The sequence below is a fragment of the Saccoglossus kowalevskii genome, chromosome 4, assembly GCF_978046115.1.
Source record: "Saccoglossus kowalevskii chromosome 4, keSacKowa6.1, whole genome shotgun sequence".
NCBI classification, from domain to species: Eukaryota; Metazoa; Hemichordata; class Enteropneusta; family Harrimaniidae; genus Saccoglossus; species Saccoglossus kowalevskii.
The window spans coordinates 17,760,530-17,785,772 of record NC_140644.1 but is presented as its reverse complement, the minus strand read 5'-3'; the positions used below and the strand labels follow the sequence as shown (position 1 = coordinate 17,785,772).

Sequence of the window (25,243 nt, the reverse complement as noted above, 5' to 3'; positions counted from 1 at the left end):
GACGGTTTGTGCCACCACCAGTAGAATTGCTGTCATCCATAACCTTCTTCGATACTAGTGCTGTGGCCGTGGAAGACAGAGACACTGTGTACGAACCACGGAGATTTAGTCTCGACGTGTAGAGTTCATGACCTACTGGCGACTTTTTAAACCAATTCGTCACGCGATGCGACCCGCCCTGCCTATTACGACAATAGAGAGATATATAATCTCAGAATTGTTATCTGAGATATAATAATGTAACAAAGACATCAAGGCGCATTTATATATGACCATTCAAATTAAGATAAACGTGCACGTTCGCCTCATTTTTTTCTTGGTATGACAGTCACGAATGTTTTTTGTTGGGATAGGTCCGGAACTTCTCGTCGAGACTAAAGTCTATTTGTGGGCGTGTATGAATGAATCAATGCAACTATTTGGCATTCAACACAGCAGAGAAAATCACTGGGTGACGGAAAATATGTATGTAACAAGAGATTGACACAAGCGATTTATTGAGCAATCGCTAATTTGGTAAAAATCGATTTCAAATAATTATAAGCGAGAAATCTCCACGATGATAGAGAAAACTGAGGTTCTTAGAAATATAGTAGTACTCACTATCTGAGTAGATTCACGGCGCTAGATCTCGTCAGAAGCTAAAAATATCTATTCGAAATTGTTATTGCAGCTAGTTTTGTTTTTACCCACTATAAATATTGTATATATTATTTCTTAGGATAAAGTTGCTCACTAGGAACATTCATAGAGAATATTTGAGGTCTTGGGATTATTATGTCAACTTCAATAATCATAGTTCACCGGAATTCAAACTTGTTTCGAACTGCGACACACATGAATTCTGAAATATCAAATCATACAGTCAAATTCAGTCTATCAAACATTTCACATGATTGTCAATTAAAGCGGGGGAGTCGTCACCTGAGCATGCGTCAGATGGCCATAGCGTGTCAATGTTTACAAACAAGCATCTACCCATGAGCCTTTGCGTTTTTAACGTGTCTTGTTATTATCGCTTGGGACTCAATTCCCGCGCGTGCGCAGGTGACTACCCCCGGAATAATCACAGAATGTGATTTAAGCCAAAAAATACAAGTCTTGCTTGGCATTATTTTGGACATGTACTATTATTGAAGTTAGTCTGCCCATAGATTCCAAATTGAGTAAAAACCTTGCTGTCGACAGTCTCGAAACGTGACTCTATCTAGTTCAAGTAGTTATAGAGATGAATGTACAAATGTTCCCAAGTAAAAAAAAAAAAAAAAACAGTCCCAACTCCTACAATACTTGAAACCTGTGAAATAATAATCATAAAAATGTCACAATTCATGCATAAGATATCGCTAACACCTTCAAGCTGTGGTATCTCAGGAGCGTAGGTAAGAACATATCGCTAAGACACGGTGGTGTGATTATGACTTGTCGATGGGGTCACATGGGTACCAATGTGATGCATGAAATCTATGAGTAACCGAGAGGGAACGGAGATTAAACTATTCCAGTCATTCTTCATACTCACAGCAACCAATAGACCACGAACTTTGTTCAGTCAATCCAATGCATTAAACAATATATTGGCAAGATAATCGAATTGAAAAAATGTCAACTAAGTGCTTTTCTGAAAAGACGCTTTTGATAAACTGGCTAACAGCAAGGGCTTAATTTACGCATGATCCGTCTACGTACGTGATGCGCATCGCAACAACATTTGTTTATAGCGCAATTTTGTTCTTTCCGCATCTGCCATGCCATTAATAATCACACGTAAATGGAATCCTAGTCGGAGCTTAAAACACATGTGTTGCTCTCATTGGCATTTTAAAATTTCTTATTTTTTATGAATACAATATGGCGTGATATCAATAGATCGAAGGATGACATTAACGGGGACTATGGCATTGTTTTTTGTTTTGATATACAACATGGAATTCACGAATCGACGTTGTGGTTAAGAACAAATACTTTGTTTTGCTGACACATATGCTCCCTATGTTGAGTAATATGATGACCTATATATATTTGCATAACACCTCTTAGATCCATACCTGCCTTTGCAGGACGACGGAGTTATTGAGATACTTCATCGTAGACCTGAAAAATAAATACGGGTGTGACATCGCAGCTCTCATGCTACAATTGAAACAAACTCAAAATATTTTACTCATAGAACCGAAAAGTTTTTTTTTTTTTTTTTTTAGATTTTAAAATCTAATAATTTAAAATAAAAATAATCAACATCACAGATGTTGAAAATCACAAAATTAAACTGATTCAACTACACAGGATATGAAATCTCAGTAACGTTGACCCAGTTGGCTTTCTGGTATATTGTTACATAAAATAGCGTGAAATACAAACGTTCCAGATGCAAATATGGTTGCAATGTGGAGAGGATTACCGCTTTAATGGCGAAATTCTAATCGTGGTGTAAAACCTAAAGTTTTACTAGCTCGATAAAATACTGCGAGCTTCATCCACAATATGTAACGTAACGTTCTTTATTTACTTTCCAGCATGGGTTCATGAAAATAACCTCATATGCCCCAAAAACTGTTTTATATGGTCTGTTATGGAAACAACAATTACAGTACACAAAAAAATGCGATAAATGTATTACATTCGCTATTAAGAGACATGTTGGACGAGGTTGGACCAGAGGTGAAAAATGCCCGGAAACACATAATTAAATGCCCTGTATACCAGATCAATATTCTTGTCAAATGTTTCCATGTCTCACTCGCGTCCCACTTACTAAAACCAAACTGCGGACGGTGTCTTGGTGACCAAATATCGGTTTGCCCCATAAAAGATGACGCCTACGACCCCAAAACACAACGTTTCAATAAAACTTTCTTATTTCAAACCTCCCATCAAATGGACAACTGTATTCAGTGCAGAACCTACTCCTATTTTATGACTGTTTCTAATTTATAATGCAGTCTCGTTTTTAGACGCGAGGTCAACGCGTCCCACCGTGTTTTCCTATAATCTGAATTGCTCGCTATAGAGCACCGGGATAATAGAGTGACTTCACACAATACACCATTGTTACAACCGTTACACAATAGGGTTTTATTTAGTGGGTGACTGCGTGGAAATTAACACATTTCACCATGGTTACGCAAAATATCGGCAACGATTGTGCCAATTCGAAATCTGGGGGACTACGAGTGCGGGATTGCTTAACTTCCGAATGTGTTAAGTCTGCAAGAAATGTGTTACCATAGTAACTTTCGTGGCAAATGGGTAGAGAATTTTAACGTCTGGGCTCGCAAATGAACGGCATTACTCAAAAACTTGTCTGTAGGTTGTATGGATCAAAATATTTTTTTTTAGTAAATGGCGAAATGCACCCATAGTTAAGAACTTCTTTTCACAGTCATTTTTCATTTGTTGCTATCCATATGCCGGTTCATCCACAAGAGTTGCCTCTGAAAATTACTGCGCACTGGCAGTTTTGCGACAATAAAATAAAGAGTACACATGGATTCGTCGCACGCGAATTTCTCGTAATGTAATGTCAATGTGAATAAACAACTGTTATAATCGAGTATGTAATCACGTACAGTTTCCGACAAAGGACTGTGTTTTGGAACAAGGTTTGGGATTCTTTCTACAGCCCCTCTATAGTCTGCGAACTGCTCCTACCATGACATGTGGATCACCCTACTTGACCTTTGAACTCAGTCAGCTGACACATAGTACTAGTAGACGCAATATAATATCCTACATTTCTTGATGACGAATGAATGAATGTATTTGTACACATTTGACTGATTTGTGACATGGTCTGTTAAATATTTAACCTCTGATTGCTGACTATGCGTCTGGTGCAGGAGTTTTCTTATTCCCTCTTCATATCTATTAAATGCATTTACTATTAGTTTTGAAAATTGTTTGATAATTTTAATTTTTAATAGATCTGGCACAGTTCACGTGTTCTCATTCTTTTTAAAATTGTGTCCTGTAATATTCATGTTATTACGTTGACCCACTTAAAGGGCGGTAGTTGTCTCGCAGCGCGTGTTCGAATTTCAGCATGATAAAAACTGTATTGAACAGGATTCGGTGCGACGACCACGGCCTTTTACGTTCAAACAGTATAAGATTATGTGATCCGCTTTATGAAGTGCATAGGAATGGTGTATTGGATTGTTGATATAATGTAATGTAATTCAGTTATCATGGTGGTTCAGTGTTAAAGCGGGAGGATCGTCACCTGCGCACGCGCGGGAATTAAGTCCCAAGCGACGATAACAACGTCTGACGCATGCGCAGCTGACGACCTCTCACGCTTTAATGTTGACAATATACATCTTCAAATATACCAAATAAAGAAGAACTGATGACATCAGAGCTTTGTTTTACTTCTCTATTTGTGGCAGAATAAAGTATTTATATTATATGACATTGACATTGAAGTACAAGTTTTTATAGATTAAATAACTTTGCCGTTGACACTATATTTTAGTAGCTTATGGAAAAAGCCCATTTTTTCAACCAACTCAAAAACTTCATGTAAATATGTTTGTATTAGTATTTTCAGAACAAAGATATGACTAGTTGCTATGGTGACTGGTCCATCTCTAAGTGATGTTCTGTTTGAATTGTGATTCAGAATTTGTTTAAAAGTTTCTAAGCATGCAACTATGACAATCTATATAGCATTTGAAGGCTCAGATATAGGCAAATACGGTAGTTTGTATACCCGACCAATATTTGTCTAAGAGGTCACCCGACGGTCAATATCGCTATGATGCTGGACGATTCGTTGCAGGTAGTATGCGTGTAGTTATTCGGTTGAAGCTAGAAGAACAAGGGTAAATAAAGGAAAACCTAGACGTGGTTGTCTAGTCCACATCGTTACCAACGTCCCATGCAATTTAAAGGTCATTCGCGTACTTTCTGGAAGTATTAAAAAACGATGTTTTCCATAGTCGGAATAATAAAAAAACAAACATAATAGCGAAATTGGCCTTCCGGTAATTTCTTAAGCAAACAAACATTGGTATGGCATCTCATGCACTACTGTATTCGCCTATGTCTTGGCTTTCAGAAAAAGTACAGGTTGAATGAAATGGTAGCATGCTTAGTAAAAAAAAAAGTTTTAATCTCAGATCAGTATTTAACACGTTTTACCCCTGTTACTGCCTTAGTTTTGTTGTTTGATTTCATAGTATCTAACCACCGTCCCTCGACACTATTGAGGGACGGTGATCTAACTAATTCCTTACTTGAGGTTTATTCTTGAATTTATGTTTTTTCTTCTATTTTGTTTAAATACCAATGACAATGGTTTAGAATATTACTGTATGAGGATGTATCTTTTTAATAGTTTAGTCTGTAAGTCCAATTCTGTCGTTCTTTTGTATTTGTCTTAACATTTTGTATTCGAAGCCCCAATGTTATATTACAGGTCGATATCAATCAGGACGCGTCGTGACCACCGCCCTTTAATTGAAGTCGTGGCTACAGGTATGCGGGCACATTACTAACAATAGTGATGATAGATGTATCGAAGTGCAAACACAAGACTAATTCCCTATTGCAGCCACAATCTACCGTTCATATATGACTAAGGCCATATATAAAGATGTTGCCCGGCAGTGTTATCGACGTGACGGGTCATTGCGATAGTAGTATTGGCAATAGAGGTGCGGTTAACGCAGTTATCAACGTCACGGTTTATTTGTGAACGAGAAAGATTTGTTTTCAAATGTTCAAATTAGTTTTTACGGAGATGAGAGTTCATAATTTTTTGAAGTTGTGGAAGTTGTATATTAAGCAATACTTTTAATTTCCACGTGGTCACGATTTTTTATTTCTGATAACTTTAGAGAGTTCAGATGGTAAATAGTCTCCGTTCACGGTGGTTTATGTACTTTTTGGTGGTTTACCATCTTCGTCAGCCAAGCAGAGGAGACGGCACGAAATTTTACATGGGGGGGGGGGGTCTGATTACTATCCCTCGCGCCGAAGCTTCAACATCATGTCATGTATGGCAGGGTTTAGCGAAACCGATTCGGATAATGAAGGTTTGCATGCGTATGGATATTTTTGGTAGATCGCTCGACGGAGATGGGAGGGGATACTCACACAGTGGTGGTTCAAGTTCACATCTGAGGGCTATGTAGAAAGTTTACTTCCCTGGTCGCTTTTTGTGAAAACGATGTCAAGTTGAGATCCTACGTGAAATATTAAAATAAGGAATTTCAAGCTTCTATTGTAGTGAAACTGTATAATTGAGACCATTCTGTTTGTGACGAAATATGGGAATTATAACTCTCATTAAAAACATTAGCAGAAAGCCCATGCTTTATTGGCACGAGCACCCCCTTACCGCGGCAGTTTGCATATAAGTTATATATTTTGATCCTGACACACTTAATACCAATTTTGCCATCGATACATGATAGCGTAAGAAGAACGCCGTCTACTGATCACGAGTATAGATAGATACACATTGAACCATCGACCTGACGTTGTTAAAATGAGTGTCCTTCAAAACAGATAACGCCCCATATCTTTTGATGAGATTTCCTTAACTTCGTGGAGGTCCACTGTTTTCGTACCAATTACTGATGGATTGATTGGTTAATTTGTATTTAATTTTAGCAATAATGGAATGCATATATTCTGATTAGTTGTCGGTGGCGGCATTCATTTAATGTAAACACAGTTTACGTATATCGACAATTATAACGACTAAAAGTCCAGAAGCTATGTCAGTTAAATATTTATCACAGTTTCTCATGGATTTCTGTACATTTCATAGCAATTACGCCATCGTTTCAATCAATGAGTCCACACCATTAATTTGCGCCCTCTATCAATGAAGCGATATTATTTATGACGTAAATGGTTGACCTGCGGGCGGTTCTTTCAAAGCGTCGGCATTGTCTTGATCTGTAGTTATCCAATAATGAAGATTATGTTTTTGAAAGATTTGACTTTATAGTTCCAGATAATGAACAGTTATTCAACAAAACTCGATTTAAGCGATATTGCGGTCACCCACAGCCCCTTAGAGGGACTGTGGGTCACCATATACTAGTATGTCACTTAGACGTTACAGGAGCATTCTGTCACTAGGGGGCGCTACTTAAATAAATGGTATTCTCAGATTTATATCTGTTTTGGATCTAAAACATACAATGTGTACAAGTAGCTGTCACGTGCTTTCATTGTTGTCATGAAGTAGCCATTAATTTCTAATATTACATTCATCCCGGCTCCAGGGAGCAACTTTTGCGAGAAACACTAATACAGAAGTAAAAACAAAAGATTCACACGACTCTAAGAGGGCGCTGTATATAGATCAGCCATCAATAATCTGAACAATCAGATCTCAGTCGAAATCTCGAACTGCAGTTTTGAAGAATAGCATTTCTCAACAAAAATAACCAGATCGATAATCATCAAAATAAAATTAATTTTCACAAATTAACTAATTTTCATGCATGTTTAAATTAGAAACTATTACAAGACATTTCACTACACAGTTTGCATGTATAGCAAGTTTCAAACTATTTAGGAAACTGTTGTTTTTGATAAAAACAAAGTATGTTTATAATAATTACATCTAGCTAAATAACTAGCACAAATCCATTAGAAATTATCATCAGAAGAAATAAAAGCTTTCTGTGCACAGAAACAAATATATATATATAGAGAGAGAGAACAAGACAGCTGCTAGCCAGTCATTTTTGATTTGATGGTGACACTTGACCAGTTCATGTATGTTAGCCAGTCGGCCATTTTGAACGTGATCCAAAAAATAAAATAATGTGCATCAAGGTCCCATTGTCTTTAATGACAAATGACTGATAACTGATAACACAGAACAACGACAAAGCAGCAAACCATAATAAGAATTAAAATATTCAAATTTATTCTTCATAATATGATACACAGCATGGATTCATATAAAAACTAGAAAACGCTTCATGTCAATTACTTCTGAAGTCAATAAGTTGGATAACGTTATTAGAAATATTTATATTATTTGAAATAAACCCACAATGTACATAATAAAATAAATACAAATACCATATTTGAAACATTCAGTCTATTGTGGTGAAAACATAAATAATAGGCATGGTCCAAAATCAGAAATATCTGTGAGCACAATGTACAAAATGAATTTATATTATTTATGTCAGAACACAGAATATTTTGCAAGGTGTACTGGGGAAAGCAATACTGAGTTTTCTGTAAACCTGATCAATCCAAATTTTGAAATCTGGTCAGTTTTTTTTTTTGTTAACCTCACCTGACGTCATTTTCTCTAACATAAATGACAATTTTGAACTAAACAGACAGAATTAGCGATTGTTTAGAGATTTTGATGAAAATATTATCAAAATATTTGGCGGTAACTAGAGCAGCAGTTACTAGTAACTAGTTTACAGCTTTGATTTAAAAGAGTCACATTTCACACAAAATTATTACAACTGGAAATAACGTGAAATGTTGTAGTGTACTGGAATTCTTCAGACAAAGGTCGCAGCAGCTTTGGTGAAATTCATTTTTATGATTACCCTTATATCATCAACATTTTGTGAAGTTGAGGAAAGACGACAATGGCGGTGATGGATGACTCAGCAGTTCTTGGATTCAGTTTCATTGGTTAATGAAGTCAAACTCTCGTTTCATACGAAGTGTAATTATTAACAACTCCTTGTCGGCATCCCACTTAGCAGAACCTGTTTTACTGTCCACAGGATGTGGAAGATGAAGGCCAAGTTTGCTGTGAAAATAAAAAAAAACCCAGAAATTGATATCACAGTGAAAAAGAAGGCATCATTCTGTATTTTGGAATGAAAATGTGAGTCATGGCTTAAAGGGCGGAGGCCACAGCACTGCATTCTGTACACAATGTGTGTAAAATACATTGTTTGTTTACATGAAATTCGAACACACACTGCACAACAACCACTGTCCTTTAAATAAAAATAGAAAATATCATCAATAAATCATAACACAAATAATATTTTTGACATTGGTATCTTTAGACTACAGTTGTTGTATTTAATAAATTCCCTCCGGGCCATATATTATTTTTTTACTGGGACTTCAAGAGTAAAACTACTAAAATGGCTACTTGTGCAAAAACAGTAGCAATGGAAAATTCTCAGTTAATTAAAAATGACTGAACTGTATAAATATCCTATGCTGTATTGGAAACTGAACATTGCGATGATCAAAAAACAATCATAGCAGCCTAATGTGTTACCCTCAATCAATAAGGAGCAACCCAGAATGCAATATTTCAGTTGACAAGTAATAGCGTTATGATTACAGCATTCTCAATGTCAATAGGTTGCAGTCTGTGAATAAGGTAGGCAATCATGTACTTTGCATGACAGACTGTTAACAAGCACATTCTTTCTTAGTACATTCGATATATTGTGTTACCGATCCCAACAAACCAAGCAATGTATGAATGAAAAGCAAGTTGGACTTTTTTACATTAGGTTTTGCAAGTACCGGTAAGCAACTATTTTTTTTACGATTTTGTTCACATTGTTAGTTTTATTTTCAACATAGGAGTAATCTTTCCTACAAACAATTTATTGTTGACATTGACTGTGACATGATCAGTGATTCACATGACAGACTATTTACAAGTTGGTCATTGTCTAAGTCTTAAAAAACAAGTCATTGTCAATGACACGTCCCCGTTCCGTTCATATTTGAGTGACATATACATTCAAAGCAGATCATGACCGAAATGCACCTGCATATGTACAACACATTGTGCTAAATCTGAACAAAATCCATCCATGCATGACTGAGATCCGGTTCTGGAATTGTGAAAATACGTGATTTTGATGCATTTTCGGCATTAAAATGGCCATCATTCCACTATTGTTAAGCAGATCATGAAACAAATGCACATATCTATTTGTGACATGATGTACCATGTGTGTGTGAAGTTTGAACATGATCAATCCAGACATGTCTTGGATACGGATCCAGAACTGAATTCTTTAACAAAATGGCCGCCAGTCGGCCATTTCGAATTTGATCCAAAAAAAAAAGACGTGCATCAAGGTCCTATTATGTTTAATGTATGTACCAAATTTGAACAAAATCCATCCATGCATAACTGAGATACGGGTCCGGAATGGTGAAAATGTGCGATTTAAATGCATTTTCGGCCTTAACGCGGCCCCCATTTGGCTATCGTTAATGAGATCATGAAACAAATGCACATACATATTTGTGACATGATGTACCACCTTGTGTGTGTAAAGTTTGAACTTGATCAATCCAGACATGTCTCGGATACGGATCCAGAACTGAATTCTTTAAAACAAAATGGCCCCCAGTCGGCCATTTCGAACTTGATCCGAAAAAAAAAATGACGTGCATCAAGGTCCTATTATGTTTAATGTATGTACCAAATTTGAATGAAATCCGTCCATGCATAACTGAGATCAGGGTCCGGAATGGTGAAAATGTGCGATTTCAATGCATTTTCGGCCTTAAAGCGGCCGCCATTTGGCTATCGTTAATGAGATCATGAAACAAATGCACATACATATTTGTGACATGATGTACCTTGTGTGTGTGAAGTTTGAACTCGATCAATCCAAGCATGTCTCAGATACGGATCCAGAACTGAATTCTTTAAAACAAAATGGCCGCCAGTCGGCCATTTCGAACCCGATCCAAAAAAAAAATGACGTGCATCAAGGTCCTATTTTGTTTAATGTATGTACCAAATTTGAACAAAATCCGTCCATGCATAACTGAGATCCGGGTCCGGAATGGTGAAAATGTGCGATTTTGATGCATTTTCGGCCTTAAAATGGCCGCTATTCGGCTATCGTTAATCAGATCATGAAAAAAATGCATGTGCATATGTCCCATATAATGTGTGATGTATGAGTGAAGTTTGAACTTAATCGGTCCATGCATGTTCGAGATACAGGTGATCACGGACGGACGGACGGACGCACAAACGCACACAGGGCAAAACATAAGTCCCCGTTTTCGGACTGCGTCCGAACGGGAACTAAAAAACTAGGATAAGTGTCATAAAACAACTGGAGGGGCATAAATCATATATTACGGAAATGATTCTCAGCATGTCAGAGTCTCTGAGCAGCTTGGCAACCCTGTTAGTATCCTGAAAGGAACACACCGCATGTACTTCACAACTTCAGTGATGCTCGCATCGTTTACACCATAAATCGGTGATAAATTCATGCAGTATTACATGTTACTGGGTAAAATGGATGTGAATAATGCGTCGTATTTAGTAATTAACTCAGTGATCGAGCATCTCAGCCTGGCTGCTAAACATAGTGCCATACTTTTTCTTACTTGGGGAAAAAAATGAATATAATTAAAACCAATCAGTAATTTGATTTTTTTCTTTGTATTGTCATTGAATAGAAACCTGACACACACAGATACAGCCATTCTATAGACAGAGCCCCTATAATTGACTTGTTTATATGCACACATATGAAACGACAGAAAAGTACATTTGTAACCATTTACCTAGATATTATATTCTCTCCCTTCCCTAAGATACACGACGACTGCAATAACTTTAACAAAGTCCATTTGTATCTCATAGAAGAGAATTCAGGCTGTGATAATATTAATGTACTTACAATTTAGGAGACCTGATATCTAAAAACTTGTCTGTAACATTGAGGTCCACATCAGATTTCTTTGTATTTGGTAGATTGATTTTCACCTGTATCAAATAATGTAAATAAATTCATTCCCTGATTTAAGTATGACTATACAAACCATAATTACCAGTGATGAGATACAGATGGCAGAAGATATGCGCACACCAAAGGATAGTCATTATGCATTCGATAACATGCAGTTTTTATCGCATGCTGCATATAGCAGTGTGTCACATGTTTTCCAGATGGTGGTTTAAAGTTCCAGTTCTCACGTCATGTCATGTTCGATATGGGCCTAAATGCAGCATATATCATGCATGTAAAAAACATTGTTTGATTATGAGATTGGCCAGCACTGTATTGTGACTTTGGTGATTTAACGTTCTCAAAACTGTTGTCCATCACACTTGATGCAACATGTCAGGGTATAGCGCCAGCATTAGACTGGCAGAGTCAAGACTTCTTTTTTGTTTTAAAACAAAAAATATTGTCAATTTAGTCTTTTAGTGTGATCGCGAAAACTAGCGTGACTGCAAAAGAAATCCTGACTGGACCCCCTGCATAATCACTCCGGTGATTATGCTAATGAAAAGTTGTTGACTAGCACAGACAACAAATCAGAGTGCAGCTGTACACAGCATATATCTATGTTAATAAACATGACCTTTCACTTCTGAGGTCCCGGCGATTTTGAAAAACTACCGTACTTATATACATCAGACATTTAAATCAACTTGTTTTCTGTGCACATTCCTTTCGCGGTCATGTTGGTTTTCGTGATCACGCTAAAAGGACTTGAAACAATAAATGATTTCTTTTTGTAAAACAAAAAAGAAGTCCTGACTTTGCCAGTCTAAACCAGCATATATAACATGAGATGCAATACATACTCTCACTGCACAACATCATACAAACTTTAAACATACACACATTATTTGCTCTATTAGTAGTGTATGTAGAGATGAGTCTATAGGAAAATTATTAAATACTTCAATAATCTAACATAGAAATGCAGTTTTAGGTTTATGTGCAATTTTATTGGAAACGCACTCCTAATAGAAATACTGCAAATATGGCATAGTTTATAGATATGCAGAATATTAAGTGATAAAATCAAGGTTTTACAGGTTTTCATGTGACCAGACGTTTGATTGCATATTAGGGTTGCCTCAAATTATGCAAATTGAATTTATACATCAAGTACAGAATGCTGCATCAGGTGACATCATCCCTTTGTAACAACACTCTTGGTCCCATCGTGACCACTGAATTAATACACAGACTTACCACCATATCTTCACATGATGATGTAGTGGGATTTTTATTTCCTATCTGTAGAAACATGTCTTCTGTTGTGATAGCTTGTTTATACACAATATCATATCTGGTAATAAAAAAACAATAACACGTTAAATTAGGATTAAAGAAGTGTTGACCATTACGTGACGTAATTGATAGCATAGCGTAGCGTAGCGGGAAATATGATGAGATTAACCACTGGTGTTCATTACAGTACATTAGTTCTAGAAGTGAATCATTGTGAATCTGTATACATTCATTGTAATTCAAAATCATTACCCTAGGGTGACTGACAGGCAAAATATGGTGAAGTTCCATAGCCTAATGACTAATTGTGTACATAAGGGCTCCCAAAACATTTGCAAATAAATTTCAAGAGGTTGTTCAGGGACAGTAAATCACACATGACATTAACTAATCAACAAATTGTGTCATCTACTGTAAACTACTTTATTTTTACTAAGAATTAATTAACGCTATTTTTTCCAAAGGGATGAATCATTGAAAATAAAATCCAGTTAAAATACCATTTTTTTCTATGTTTTACATTCAACTATTCAAATAAACTTCATATAAAACACCTAAAATGTCTTTTCAGCGAAAATTAATTTAACAGTCTTTATTTGCAATGACTATATAATCTTGTCAGAGTGTTTTTTTTCTTCATATTTTTGAAAAACTGAAAACACAAATAGTGGTTTGTGTTACTGATGTGCAACTTGTTTTTCATGCTAGATTTATTAGTATCTACATACTCAGGCTGTGGTCTTGGATCATCCAAATCTTCAAATTCTGCACCTTCTTCAACTTCATCGACATCCCAGATGTCTTTACTATCTTTTTTTGCATCCGCTGAAAACAAATAAAACAAGAAAAAAAAAACACAATCACTAGTTTTCAAACAATACCAATATATATTTAGAAAAAAAAAATGTATTATTTTGTACAAGAAAAAAGTTACAAACTTTACAAAATTGATAGAATGGATGTTTTATTATGCCTATTTTTTTTGTCATGTGACTGTTGTTGAATTTAAATTTTAAATGCATTATAACACCATATATATAAATATGCTATACACTAGTAAAAAAATATAACCCAGGAATTGAAACTGATCTATGAATTGAAACAGAGTAGTTCCAGATGAAATGCACTTGATTCAACTTTTATTTCAATAACTATCAATGAAAAGTGTGAAACTTGTGCGAGAAATTGACACTTTTTCACAATTCGGCATGATTAGATATAATTCTCACCGATTAGTGATAATTTTTATATTCACATCGTTAATGAAATAGAATTAAAATTGTCATTGCTTCATTGACAAGCAAATAAATTATCACAAATTATGTCCAACAAATGGTGGAATTTTAAATCTTTTCAACAAATTTATGACAATTTTTTTTTGCCTGTGAGAATTTGAATTACGGTTATGATTCTAATGATGATGATGAATGATAAGAATATGAAAATTTACAACTTTATCTAGCTCTAGCTCCACTCTTTTCATCACCTATATTCAAACACTACTGGACTGAATATCAAAAACCAAAGCATATAACCAAAAGGGACCCAAAGCCACTGGAACATTTATAAGTACAGGCTGAAGAAATTATGAAAACACATTACATTCAGCTGAACAAGACAAAATCATATTTCCGAAAATATTTCAAAGAAATTTTCAATAAGCAAGAGAATATGAATCAAAGCAATACCCTGGTTGATATTGTTTTGTTATTTGCACTATCCAAAATTGTATTTATTTATTGATTTAATTTGAAGCTTTCAAGATTTACGTTATTGTATGAGAAGAGAAAAATTCATATAACTTACAATGTGCCTTGTTAGCAGGAGCTTTTTGTTTTACTGGACCTATACTTGCTGGTCCCAGCTTAGCTGTAGCGTTCACCGGCTGCAAACAACACAGTGTGTAACATTTATTAATACCATTAGGTCATGAAAGCTATAAATGATGCAGTGTGTGATGTGAGTCCTATACCTCTATCATATAACACCCAGCGACACCGATGCCAGCTGACTGTGGTCCTAAGATAGAGATGTTGTGGCTATTAGTTGTCACTGCCTCAGAAAACCGATCCCATTTGTTTTCAGTGGCACCACTATTATAAACATGCCACTATTCTATATTTTTTCTGAATCAAATGAAAACATGATATTCTCATTAAAACTACATGCTATAGATTTGACAGTGACATGTACTATTATGCTACATACAATACATGGTGAATTGTCTCTAATACAAAATCTGGAATTATTTATGTAATGTGTTTAACCTTTTAATCACCATCACTATTTATTTGTCATCACAAATTCACAAAATAGTCCCAATTACAGTCTGCAATTTCCTTCAGAAGATTGGGACAAAAAAAAAGCCAAATTTTTTCATTAAAAACCAAAAATTAACTCAATTGTGTCTGTTGGCTCCAAAATTAGGGTTCATTTCCAGAAATATTGAAGAATATAAGAAAAAAAGTACGGAAATATTTGGGCGAGAAAGTCTATAACTAGGTACATTAGATTTAAATCAGGTTGATGCATTATAGCAGCATTGTAAGAGTGGATGATGTTTACATTTGGCTGCTGGCTGCCCACTCAAACACCAGATCCTGCTATGGTAAAACTGGTGGATGCGCAGAAAATTGATGCTCAATGTTGTAGACCAAACAGATGAACCAAAACAAACTAGTAATGACCATTTATCTTGATTTATCCTTAATTAATTCTAATTAGCTACAATTTGGTAAAATTCTTGTGAATTAATGGCGAATAAAAGTTAGTCAATTGCTTTGAAATCGATCAGGACTATTTGAAAATAAATACATGTAATGAATAATACAAAGGTTTTCCCATCATTATTATGCATATTTTGATGGCAGTTGAATCAAACGATAACTACAAATGCAAAACATCATCATTTGAAAACAACACCATTTATTTAAATCGATCAATAGATTCCTCTTGTTTCAGTTTTGAGTGTCTAATTTATAAATATTTATAAAAATGAAGGAAATACCTTTGTTACGCTGAGACTACTGATTTATTTCTATTTTATTTCCAACACGAGCTTGAAGTGACACTTCCTGGAAGCACCCACATCATGAACTCCGATCACCACTCTTTGTATTAAAAAATAAATGCCTTACCTGGTCATCGTCAGAACTATCTCCTTCATCTTGTTTCAATAAATTAGCAAGCTGATTTATATTGGGGAGGAATTCACTGCAATTCATATTATTTAGCTTTGTCTGTTCCCTGTAAATTTTACGTTGACAATGGCGGTTTGTATATGATGAATTATTGAGCTCAATTTGAACTGATAGTCGACGAATATCACGTACTAGAAAGTAATACAATTATCGTTTAGGTTATCTCCGTTCGTGGCAAGTATTCAGTAACCACGGCGATCGAAAACAAATCCAAACTGCCTGTCCTGGAAACCAGCGCCCTCAACGCCGACCTTTCTTTAAATCCTTTCTATGAATGGTGATACTCGAGTCTGACAAAAAAATGTATCGTTCGCGAGATTAAATATTGTTTCGCATGAGTACATCACCTAAAAATTCAAAAACACGTTACTAGTAACGGCCCAGTACAGTCTTGGATGAGAACGCCAAGCAAATGACCCGGAAGTCAACGCCCTCAGCGTCAGTCGTTTGCGTCCCCAAAATCGATCAAAAAAGCGATCGCACTGGTGAGTTCTCTTTTAAAATTGTAGCTAAAATATTTTGAAATATGATTTGCATAGACACATTTTGGAATATATGGTTTGTATGGTACATATATATGACCAAATTGGAAATGTTTGTTACGTTTTGCGCCTGTTATTGGAATCAGTTCTTTGAAGGTCTTTGACCTTTTGTATTTTTGTAATGTCTGATTCTAAACGTAGAAACCGGAAGTAGGCGAATTAATGATGGGCGATGGGGTAAAGCTAACAGTGTTTGTTATCAGTATAATTGCCCACGAGTAACAGGGCTACAAATCATGAATACCCGAAACTCAAAATACTATAGAGTTGCATGGTGACATTATTCCCTCGGCCCTCCTATTCATAACACTATAGAGATATTGGCCTGTTCCCGCCTCAAGTGTCATGGCGTACCATTTTACCTCCATGTGGTGTACCAAGCCACAAGAGGCCGGTAACCGTTGTGTCGTCACAGGAAGCGCTGTCTCAGCACAGACGTGTGTCATATGACGCCTTACTAGCTGATTTTGACTAAAATATGCACTTGATCAGTGTTATTTCATATTATTTTTTTCCTGATTTTTCCATCACTAATATTAATAATTAGGGGTTGCTATCTTTGAATATGCAATGTTACACCATCAGTGATTAGCTGAAAGTCAGCTGATTGCTCAAGGTGCAGTATCCCCTGATTATTATTTTCTGTGATTTTGGTACTGACATTGGTAGATTCATTCGGTATACATGTACAGTAGAACGTTGAATATCCGTACTTACTTAATTTACAGGCTCACGTACACACAAATTCTAACGCACTTGACTGTAATGAAATCAAGCAATAGTACATGTAGAGTACGTCATTATAACATTTTTATTTAATCAGTAACACATTGTAATAAAAATGTTGCACGCTGGAATGTTAAAAAATGTTTCAAAATGTCCGTAAAATGTAGCGATAATAAAGTTCTTTTGCTTCTTTCTTGGGAAAATCAAGTCCCGGAACAAAGTGAAGACGAATTTCTCTAAACGATCGTCATTGGCTGTTTTCATTATCTTTTGTTTCAGTCCTACACTTGAAGCCATTTTACTGGAAAAATCCAGCAGCTTTTTTTTTGCCTTGATATCGGATATCGTCGATTTAGCAACACATTACTCGGTAGATAGATTGCTTGCCGTTTCGCCACGTTCTAGTCGATTTATAAATCAAGCACACATCGTTTGGGTTTCACTGGGGGGTAGCCATGCCAACACTAGATAAAAGACGCTGATAAAGTAAACAGGTGAAAGGTCGCTGTGTATAGATCGGCTCAATGTTACCAGATTGCTCATGGATTTTTGAATGGTAAACTGCTACAAGATGTCCCGATTTTATTGGATTCAGCAAAGTTTTTAACACCTAGAACGATTGACATAATAATTTGTTGTAAAAATCCTGGTTGGCTACTGTGATCACCGGACGTAAACACTTTGACGCTGAGAACCATCAAACGGCCCGCCGACTGTGGTCATTGGTTGCCGTTGTCTGCTGATAAACCATCAAAGAGGCACACCAAGGTTTTGTCATTTCGTCACTCTTTTTCACTGCACTATTAAACTGGCGTCGCTTCTGTGGCAAGACATCCCAGAAGTTATTTTCTTTCTTTTTTTATTCCGAAAAGGATGTTACTTCTGATACTAGACATTAAATTTAAAAATCGGAAAAAACATGGGATCGGCTCATGGCCGCGTTTCTTTGACGGCAGTGGAACCCCGTTCAATTTTCCCGGGAAAGTATCCGAGCTGCGGTGACTTACAACTTGGTAAAGTTAAGGATCTGACTGTAAACAGTGGAGAAGACATTTGATGAAGTTTGTGTTTTTAGAAATTTTTTTATTTTACAGTGGAACACTGGTGTTGCATAATAGGCTTGTCTGAATTTAGGAAATTATTGGATACTGTAATTCGTGTCATTGTTTGCGCAGACACTGTAAACAATGAACGTACATGTGAAAGACGTCGGATTACATGTTGACAATAGCTTTATTGAAAGTGTTGCACCAGAAGATCACACAAGACGACTGTAGTATTTATTGTTCACAGTTGACTTTTGTATTATACGGAACACAGCCAGACCTGCATACAAACTTTGGGGGGACACACAGTAGGTTCGGATAACCGAACATTTCGGATAATCGCCGTCCTGATAATCAACGGTCTACTGTACTGTGAATTGTGCAAATTTGAATGGAATAAACTTAGCGATTGGAAAGAATGGTTATTAATGTATCCCCAGGTGCTATAGAAATTTTTATTTTACAATTTAAGGTAATTCCTACCCTAAGTTATGTGTGAAGTGCACATGTCAGAATAAAATATCATGAGTGAATCCTAACTTCAAACAAAAGTATCAGCATTGATTACACAAGTTTTAAATATTATTTCATCCCAGCAGATTAACAAGATGGCTTATATTGAGGATGACTTGGAGAGACTACATACAAAACTACGCATTAAAGAGATTCTTTTTTGCAAGGTATGGTTTGGATATTTTCTTTACTTGTATCAGATTTCCACAGCTCAAAGTTTTATAGTTTCTGCTTTATATCAAGATGTTTGAAGAGCTGCACTATTTTGTTTTCCATGCTTGCATTGCATCGTTGCCGTTGTGGAATTTTTAATGATTTTTTTTTTTACATTTTCACTTTTCACCTCAGGCGCATGAGCTTTCACAACTGCTGGAATGCAGTGTATTTGTGAAAGTGGTTGAACCAAGCTCTGCAGCTGAATACTATGGTACTAGGGATCTAAAATTGCTGTATCAGAACAGTGGATTGAAATACCACCATGGAGATGTTGAAGTGCAGATCCCAAGAAATGTTGCTCCGAATCAGTGCGAAGAGAGACTTGACGAATTTAGCTCAGAGAGTACTCCTCAGAGGACAAAGTGTTTTGTAGAAGGAGACAATATTCAGACTGAGCACGAGAATGAGTTTTGTAATGATAATCAAACTGTCAGCAGTGATGATGATGGTGATGATGCCTTCGAAATTTTAGAAAGTGATGAACAAGTTACAGCTCAGGAGAAAAAAAATGAAAGACACACTGATGATATGGTGTCATGTACAGAGAAGGCTGTTGATGCTACCTCAGAGGGTAGTCATGATGATGGTGCTGACAGAAATCGTATTGGTGCTTTTGTCGAAGAAACCATTGATATGTTGCAGGCAGAAGATGGGGGAGATAGTCAGAATGTAGCTGTAAAGATTGAAGATAAGGTTGTTTTTGAGAATACACGTGATGAGGGAATGGGACTTGTGAAAGAAGAAAATCCAGATCAAGAAGCTGTGTCTGAGTCTGTTAGCGATAGTGTAACAAATACGCAAAGTAATTTTGATGATGGTGATGTTGCTTTCTTGAATAACAAGAATAAGAAGTCTGTTACAGGTGGTGGGAGTACCAGCATCAGTAGTAGAACACGTTCAAAAATTACTTATAACTGCGAGGACTGTAACTCAAGTTTTACCACTTCAAGACACCTTTCAGCACACCTCAAGCGAGCTCACAATTCTAAAGAATATTCCTGCACAGACTGCAATCGAAAATTAAAATGCAAGAACGCATATATTCGTCATATGAAAAATGCACACAGTAAAACGCAGAGCCTATTCTCTTGTTCATTTTGTCAGAAGACCTTCATGTTTAAGTCTATTTTGAATGCTCATGAAAAGTGTCACACAAAACCTTTCCTATGTGATATATGTGGGAAGAGTTTTTCCTCTCGTAATAATTTGAAAACTCATAAAATTTCTAATCTGAATTGTGGTGGTTCTGATGAGTTGCCAACCAAGTGCAGCATATGTGAAGTACAGTTTCAGTCTGTTATTAGTCTTCAAAGTCATATACGAAGCGATCATGGAGGTAACCGGTTCCAGTGTAAAACCTGTGGGAAAGGATTTCGTTACAAGAGTAATCTGGTGAGCCATCTTTTAGTCCATTCAGGTGAGAAACCCTATAAATGTGACTTTTGTGATAACACGTATCAGAGTCTGACTCATTGCAAGAATCATGCTATCAAACACCATGGACAACCTGGGACAATCGCCAAACCATCGGGCAAACGAAAGAAGCCTCAAACTCACAAGTGTGATGTGTGTAATAGAGGTTTCTGTACTAAATCAAACCTGGAAGTTCACAAAAAGACCCACCTTGAAAAGTTGCCATACACCTGTGACATCTGTAAACGAGGCTTCCTACTGCTGCGTAATTTGAATGAACACATGATATCACACGGCAAGGGTGCTGGATGTCAGTGCGATGTCTGTGGGTTATTTTTCAGGAACAGTGCAGCGTTGGGTACTCACAAGCGTACCCACACCACTGACGATCCGACATCTTCTATGTTTGATGACAGAGGAAGCACAGTTCATTTGGATGAACGTTTTAAGTGTAATATCTGCGACAAGGTTTTCCGTCTTAAATGTGGTGTGAAGAATCACCTACTAGTTCACTCTGGCGATAAACCATATAAATGCTCATTCTGTGATAAAGCATACCAGAGTTACACTAACTGTCATCAGCATGAAATAAGATACCATGGAAAGCCTGGCGTGATTCCCAATAACAATGAGAGGAAAAAATTGTCAAAAACTCACACATGTGACGAGTGCGATAGGGGTTTCTGTAGTGAGGCTAATCTTGAACTCCACAAAAAATCGCACCTTGAACAGTTGCCTTTCTCGTGTCACATCTGCAAACGTGGTTTTATTCTGCAGCATAACTTGAATGAACACATGAAAAAGCATGATGAGAAAAGTCAAATTCAGTGCGATACATGTGGGAAGTTATTTATTAATTTCTCTGCGCTCATTGCTCACCAGTTAACCCACAAAGGTAATGAGCCACAGAAGTGTGAACTATGTGCCAAAGAGTTTAGTTCTCTGAATGCATTGAAGATTCATACAGCAGTAATCCATACCAACGTAGGTATTAAACCCCCTAGACGTAAACCTGTGAGAAAACCTAAACTTGACGCTGATGGTAACGTGATACAAAAGAAAGTTCCAATCCTACTGAAATGTGAGCTCTGTACCAAGTCCTTCAAGACTGAGACCCAGATGGGTATCCACCTGGCTAGGCATAAAGGACTTCTTCCATTTGAGTGTGGTGAATGTGGAAAATCCTTCAAGTATGTCAATGGGTTGAAAGTTCACAAATTGAAACATACTGGCGAAAAGCCATACAAATGTGAGGAGTGTGGTGCAGCTTATCAAGGTATGACACACTTGAAACTCCACAAAAAGAAGTTTCATGGGGTCGACTCCAAAGGTTCCGTAATTACAAAAGTGCGGAAGAAAATGCCTAAGGATTACAAGTGTGATTTGTGCGGAAAGGCTTACTCCACAGTGCAAAGTTTAGAAAAGCATCAACTGTGGCACAGTGGCAACTTTCCTTTCTCTTGCCAGGAGTGTGGAAGGGGATTTCTCCTGGAATACAATTACAAGGAACACTTGAAAATACATCGAGGTGAACTGAATCAAAAATGTTCTAAATGTGATAAAGCTTTCTGTAACTTCAGTGCACTGGAAGCTCACACCCGTTCGGCTCACGAAGAGAAGAGCACGTACTTCTGTGAGCACTGTGGGAAAACATTCCATCAACTCACCAGATTAAAATTGCATATTACTTTTGCACATACTAAAAACAAAGAGATAAAATTGTTGCGATTAGCAACTGCGAAGGCCAGAAAAGCCCAAAGAATTGCAGAGGGCCACATCATCACAAAACCCAAAACTAAAAGGGTACGAAAACCTAAAAAGTCTCCTAAAAAAAATAAAGTTGATGTAATAACAGAAGTTGAATCTTGGGTTGTTGCAGAAGATAATCCTGACATCGAGTGTGCGGTGCAAGAAATACAGGAGATAGTTACTGTACCCACCACAACTGAGATAGTGTTGGCAACATCCAATATTGAGACTTGTTTAGTTCCGGAAACAACTGTGCAAATATAAAAAATGAGTGTAAAACAACCTTTATTGACAGAAATAAAATCCAGCTCATTAAAAATTGCTTCTGAAAGTAAGGTAAAGTTGGCCTTATTTTGTTGTTTTTCTGTCATTCTAGAAAGCGTTTCGGATTTTAGCTGGAAACTAACGTGGGTGCTTATTTAAATATTTTTACATAACTGATGAGTTTATCAAAATATTCATAATTGATAGTATGATTATGTTGTTCCAACTTAATGAAACGTTTACATTATTATTTTTATTATTTTGGCTTGCTATGAACACAATTCAGAAGTTACCATAGTCGTGTCTGATTCTGATTTATTTTGCTATGTTGAGATTAAGCAATTTCTTGTTCAGACAACCATAAAACAGATGCCCACCAAACCTAAAAAGTCTGTGATGTTGAACTCTGTAAACATGAGTAATCCTTTTATATAATGATGATGATGATGTGCTTCACAATTCAGTTTTAGTGTAATGTATCTCCTATTTTGACTGGTTGACTAATTTCTGATACCTACATGTATGATATGGATTTCCATGCCATTTGGTTCTCGCTGACAAATGTTAGTAATGTTACTTTGAGTTGACTTCTACTTTATTCATTTTATAGTCTGGAAAGCAAGTAAGACTTTGTGAAATGTCAATACATATTGATATATGTAATTATTATTCCTAATGGACATACAAGCATATCAATACTTTTACTTTGATTACTGTAAAATATTTAATTTTCGCTTGAAACCAGTTTTCGCTATTTTCGCTGAAGGAATGATTCGGTGAAAATTAAATCCAGCGAATATACTGTTTTTTTTCCTATATTTTACATTCAAAATCAGTGAAAATAAAATCCACAAAAAACACCCAAAAAGTCTTTGCAGTGAAAATTAATTCCAGCTAAAATAAAGTATTTCACAGTAATAAGTTTGTGTTCATGGATGTGATTTGAATACTAATCACCTGTTCCATGACACTTGAGTATTGTAGAATGAAGAATCTTTCTTTTTCTTTTTACATGTACATGTACATAGTTTTGATCTAGAATTTAGGTACTTGGGGAAAAATTACTCTTTACATAATGTATTTCACTATAGGTATTTACTGCATAGTCTTTTTGTTTCACAGATACAGAAATGGTATTTGTGGGAATCCAATGTTCTATTAATAAACAAATTCCTGGTTTAATGTTTTTGTTCTACAAGAAGCACATATAAACCCAAAATCATATTTGTTGTATGTTGATTCATTAAAATATTATTTTGACCATAAAAAATCTCTGTAATTTACGAAGCATATGTTACTACTACATTTAATAGAGCAAATGTTGTACAATGTTGTAAACTGTTAATACTATTGATTCTGTATTAATAAAATAATTGACAACCATCTATTGTGTATTAACTTGTTACTCGAAGACTCAAACCACATAATGGTTGTCTTTTGTAGGTAGTGTGTCTGTTCCACTGATATCTCAAGATATTGATGAAACTTGGTGAATATAAGTTCTGGGATAAACCACTGTACTAATCAGTTTTGTTTTGAAATCTGCGTATTAATTATCTAATTTGCATAACATTTCCTTTTTTTTTCCCTGATCCTTTTTTGTTTATATTTCGTTATGCATCATGGGAATGGAGAGGTACCCGATATGCATGTACTGCATACTGAATGGGCAAAATGCATTAATCTCGGGGATCAGCTCTCAAAATGTGTGTTTTTAAGTTGATATTTCATTCAAGCTGTAATATCTGAAGTACTGAACTGCAATTTGAAATGTGTAACCACTGCTATCAGGAAGGCATCAGACAAGATATGGCTAGCATATCAAATGACATCCTCATTACTATGCATAATTCTGATTCTAGAGAAGATGCAGATAGACAAGTGCGACCAAAGGTATTGACAAAAGATGTGCCTAACATAGATATTATATATAATCATGCAGGGGTTTTCACTGCAATTCAGCGGCACCACCAAGTGGAGAGATGGGGTTCTCCCTACCAGGGTGGGGAATTTTTGATAATTCTAAGTTAAAATGGAGCATTCTATGGCTTCCTTGGGGCCAAAATTAGTATCAGACAGGCCACATGTGATCCCTGGTCATTCAGAATTTTATGGTTGCCAGAGGATCTGCTCTCCAGGGCAAGGGGGCACATGGCCATGGCATGAGGGCGCTTTGCCCCTGCTCCCTTGTTTAAAAAATCCCTGATCATGTGACCTCATTCATATGCATAACTAATATCAAGTAATACTATAATTCAAGCACTGGACAAGAGATATGATTAACGTATGACCTCCATAATGTAGGCTAAGCCAAATTCAAATGTTGCACGACTGAGTATGTTACTGAACAAATACGCAATGCATTATGGGAGAGAATTATTTTATATAATTGAAAACCATTATCATCGTGGAAACTAATTGCAATTGAATGTAAATTTTTTGAAATGTTTTAACAATATTGCAATTTGTATATTAGAGTACAAGCTAAAATATAAAAATACTAAAATGTTTGATCTAATAGACAACTCACAGGTTTCAATATCATGTCACTATTTTGTGCCAAGTAAAAATAAAATCTGCTGTATCAGGCA

The 25,243-nt window shown here is 36.1% G+C and overlaps 2 protein-coding genes across 2 annotated transcripts; one reads left to right on the top strand and one right to left on the bottom strand.

Moving 5' to 3' along the window:
• Nucleotides 1-7,871: 7,871 nt before the first annotated feature.
• On the bottom strand, nucleotides 7,872-16,425 carry LOC100379047 (dynein axonemal assembly factor 6-like). Its single transcript, XM_002731697.4, has 6 exons — nucleotides 16,121-16,425; nucleotides 14,790-14,868; nucleotides 13,712-13,808; nucleotides 12,945-13,041; nucleotides 11,634-11,719; nucleotides 7,872-8,752 (listed from the first exon to the last, which is right to left on the bottom strand). Exons 1-6 carry the CDS (start codon nucleotides 16,205-16,207, stop codon nucleotides 8,626-8,628), a joined length of 573 nt encoding a protein of 190 aa, XP_002731743.2. The 5' UTR covers nucleotides 16,208-16,425; the 3' UTR covers nucleotides 7,872-8,625.
• A 193-nt stretch (nucleotides 16,426-16,618) lies between these two features.
• On the top strand, nucleotides 16,619-24,035 carry LOC100379006 (uncharacterized). Its single transcript, XM_002732365.4, has 3 exons — nucleotides 16,619-16,668; nucleotides 19,097-19,177; nucleotides 19,359-24,035. Exons 2-3 carry the CDS (start codon nucleotides 19,106-19,108, stop codon nucleotides 22,650-22,652), a joined length of 3,366 nt encoding a protein of 1,121 aa, XP_002732411.1. The 5' UTR covers nucleotides 16,619-16,668; nucleotides 19,097-19,105; the 3' UTR covers nucleotides 22,653-24,035.
• Nucleotides 24,036-25,243: the final 1,208 nt, after the last annotated feature.

Coding starts and splice junctions, on each gene's coding strand:
- LOC100379047 (XM_002731697.4), bottom strand. CDS start 16,207: ATGAATTGCAGTGAATTCCTCCCCAATATAAATCAGCTTGCTAATTTA. Junction 13,042..13,711: donor GATCCAAGACCACAGCCTGA/GTATGTAGATAC, acceptor TTTTATTACCAG/ATATGATATTGTGTATAAAC. Junction 11,720..12,944: donor CATCATGTGAAGATATGGTG/GTAAGTCTGTGT, acceptor TATTTGATACAG/GTGAAAATCAATCTACCAAA.
- LOC100379006 (XM_002732365.4), top strand. CDS start 19,106: ATGGCTTATATTGAGGATGACTTGGAGAGACTACATACAAAACTACGC. Junction 19,178..19,358: donor AAGAGATTCTTTTTTGCAAG/GTATGGTTTGGA, acceptor TTTTCACCTCAG/GCGCATGAGCTTTCACAACT.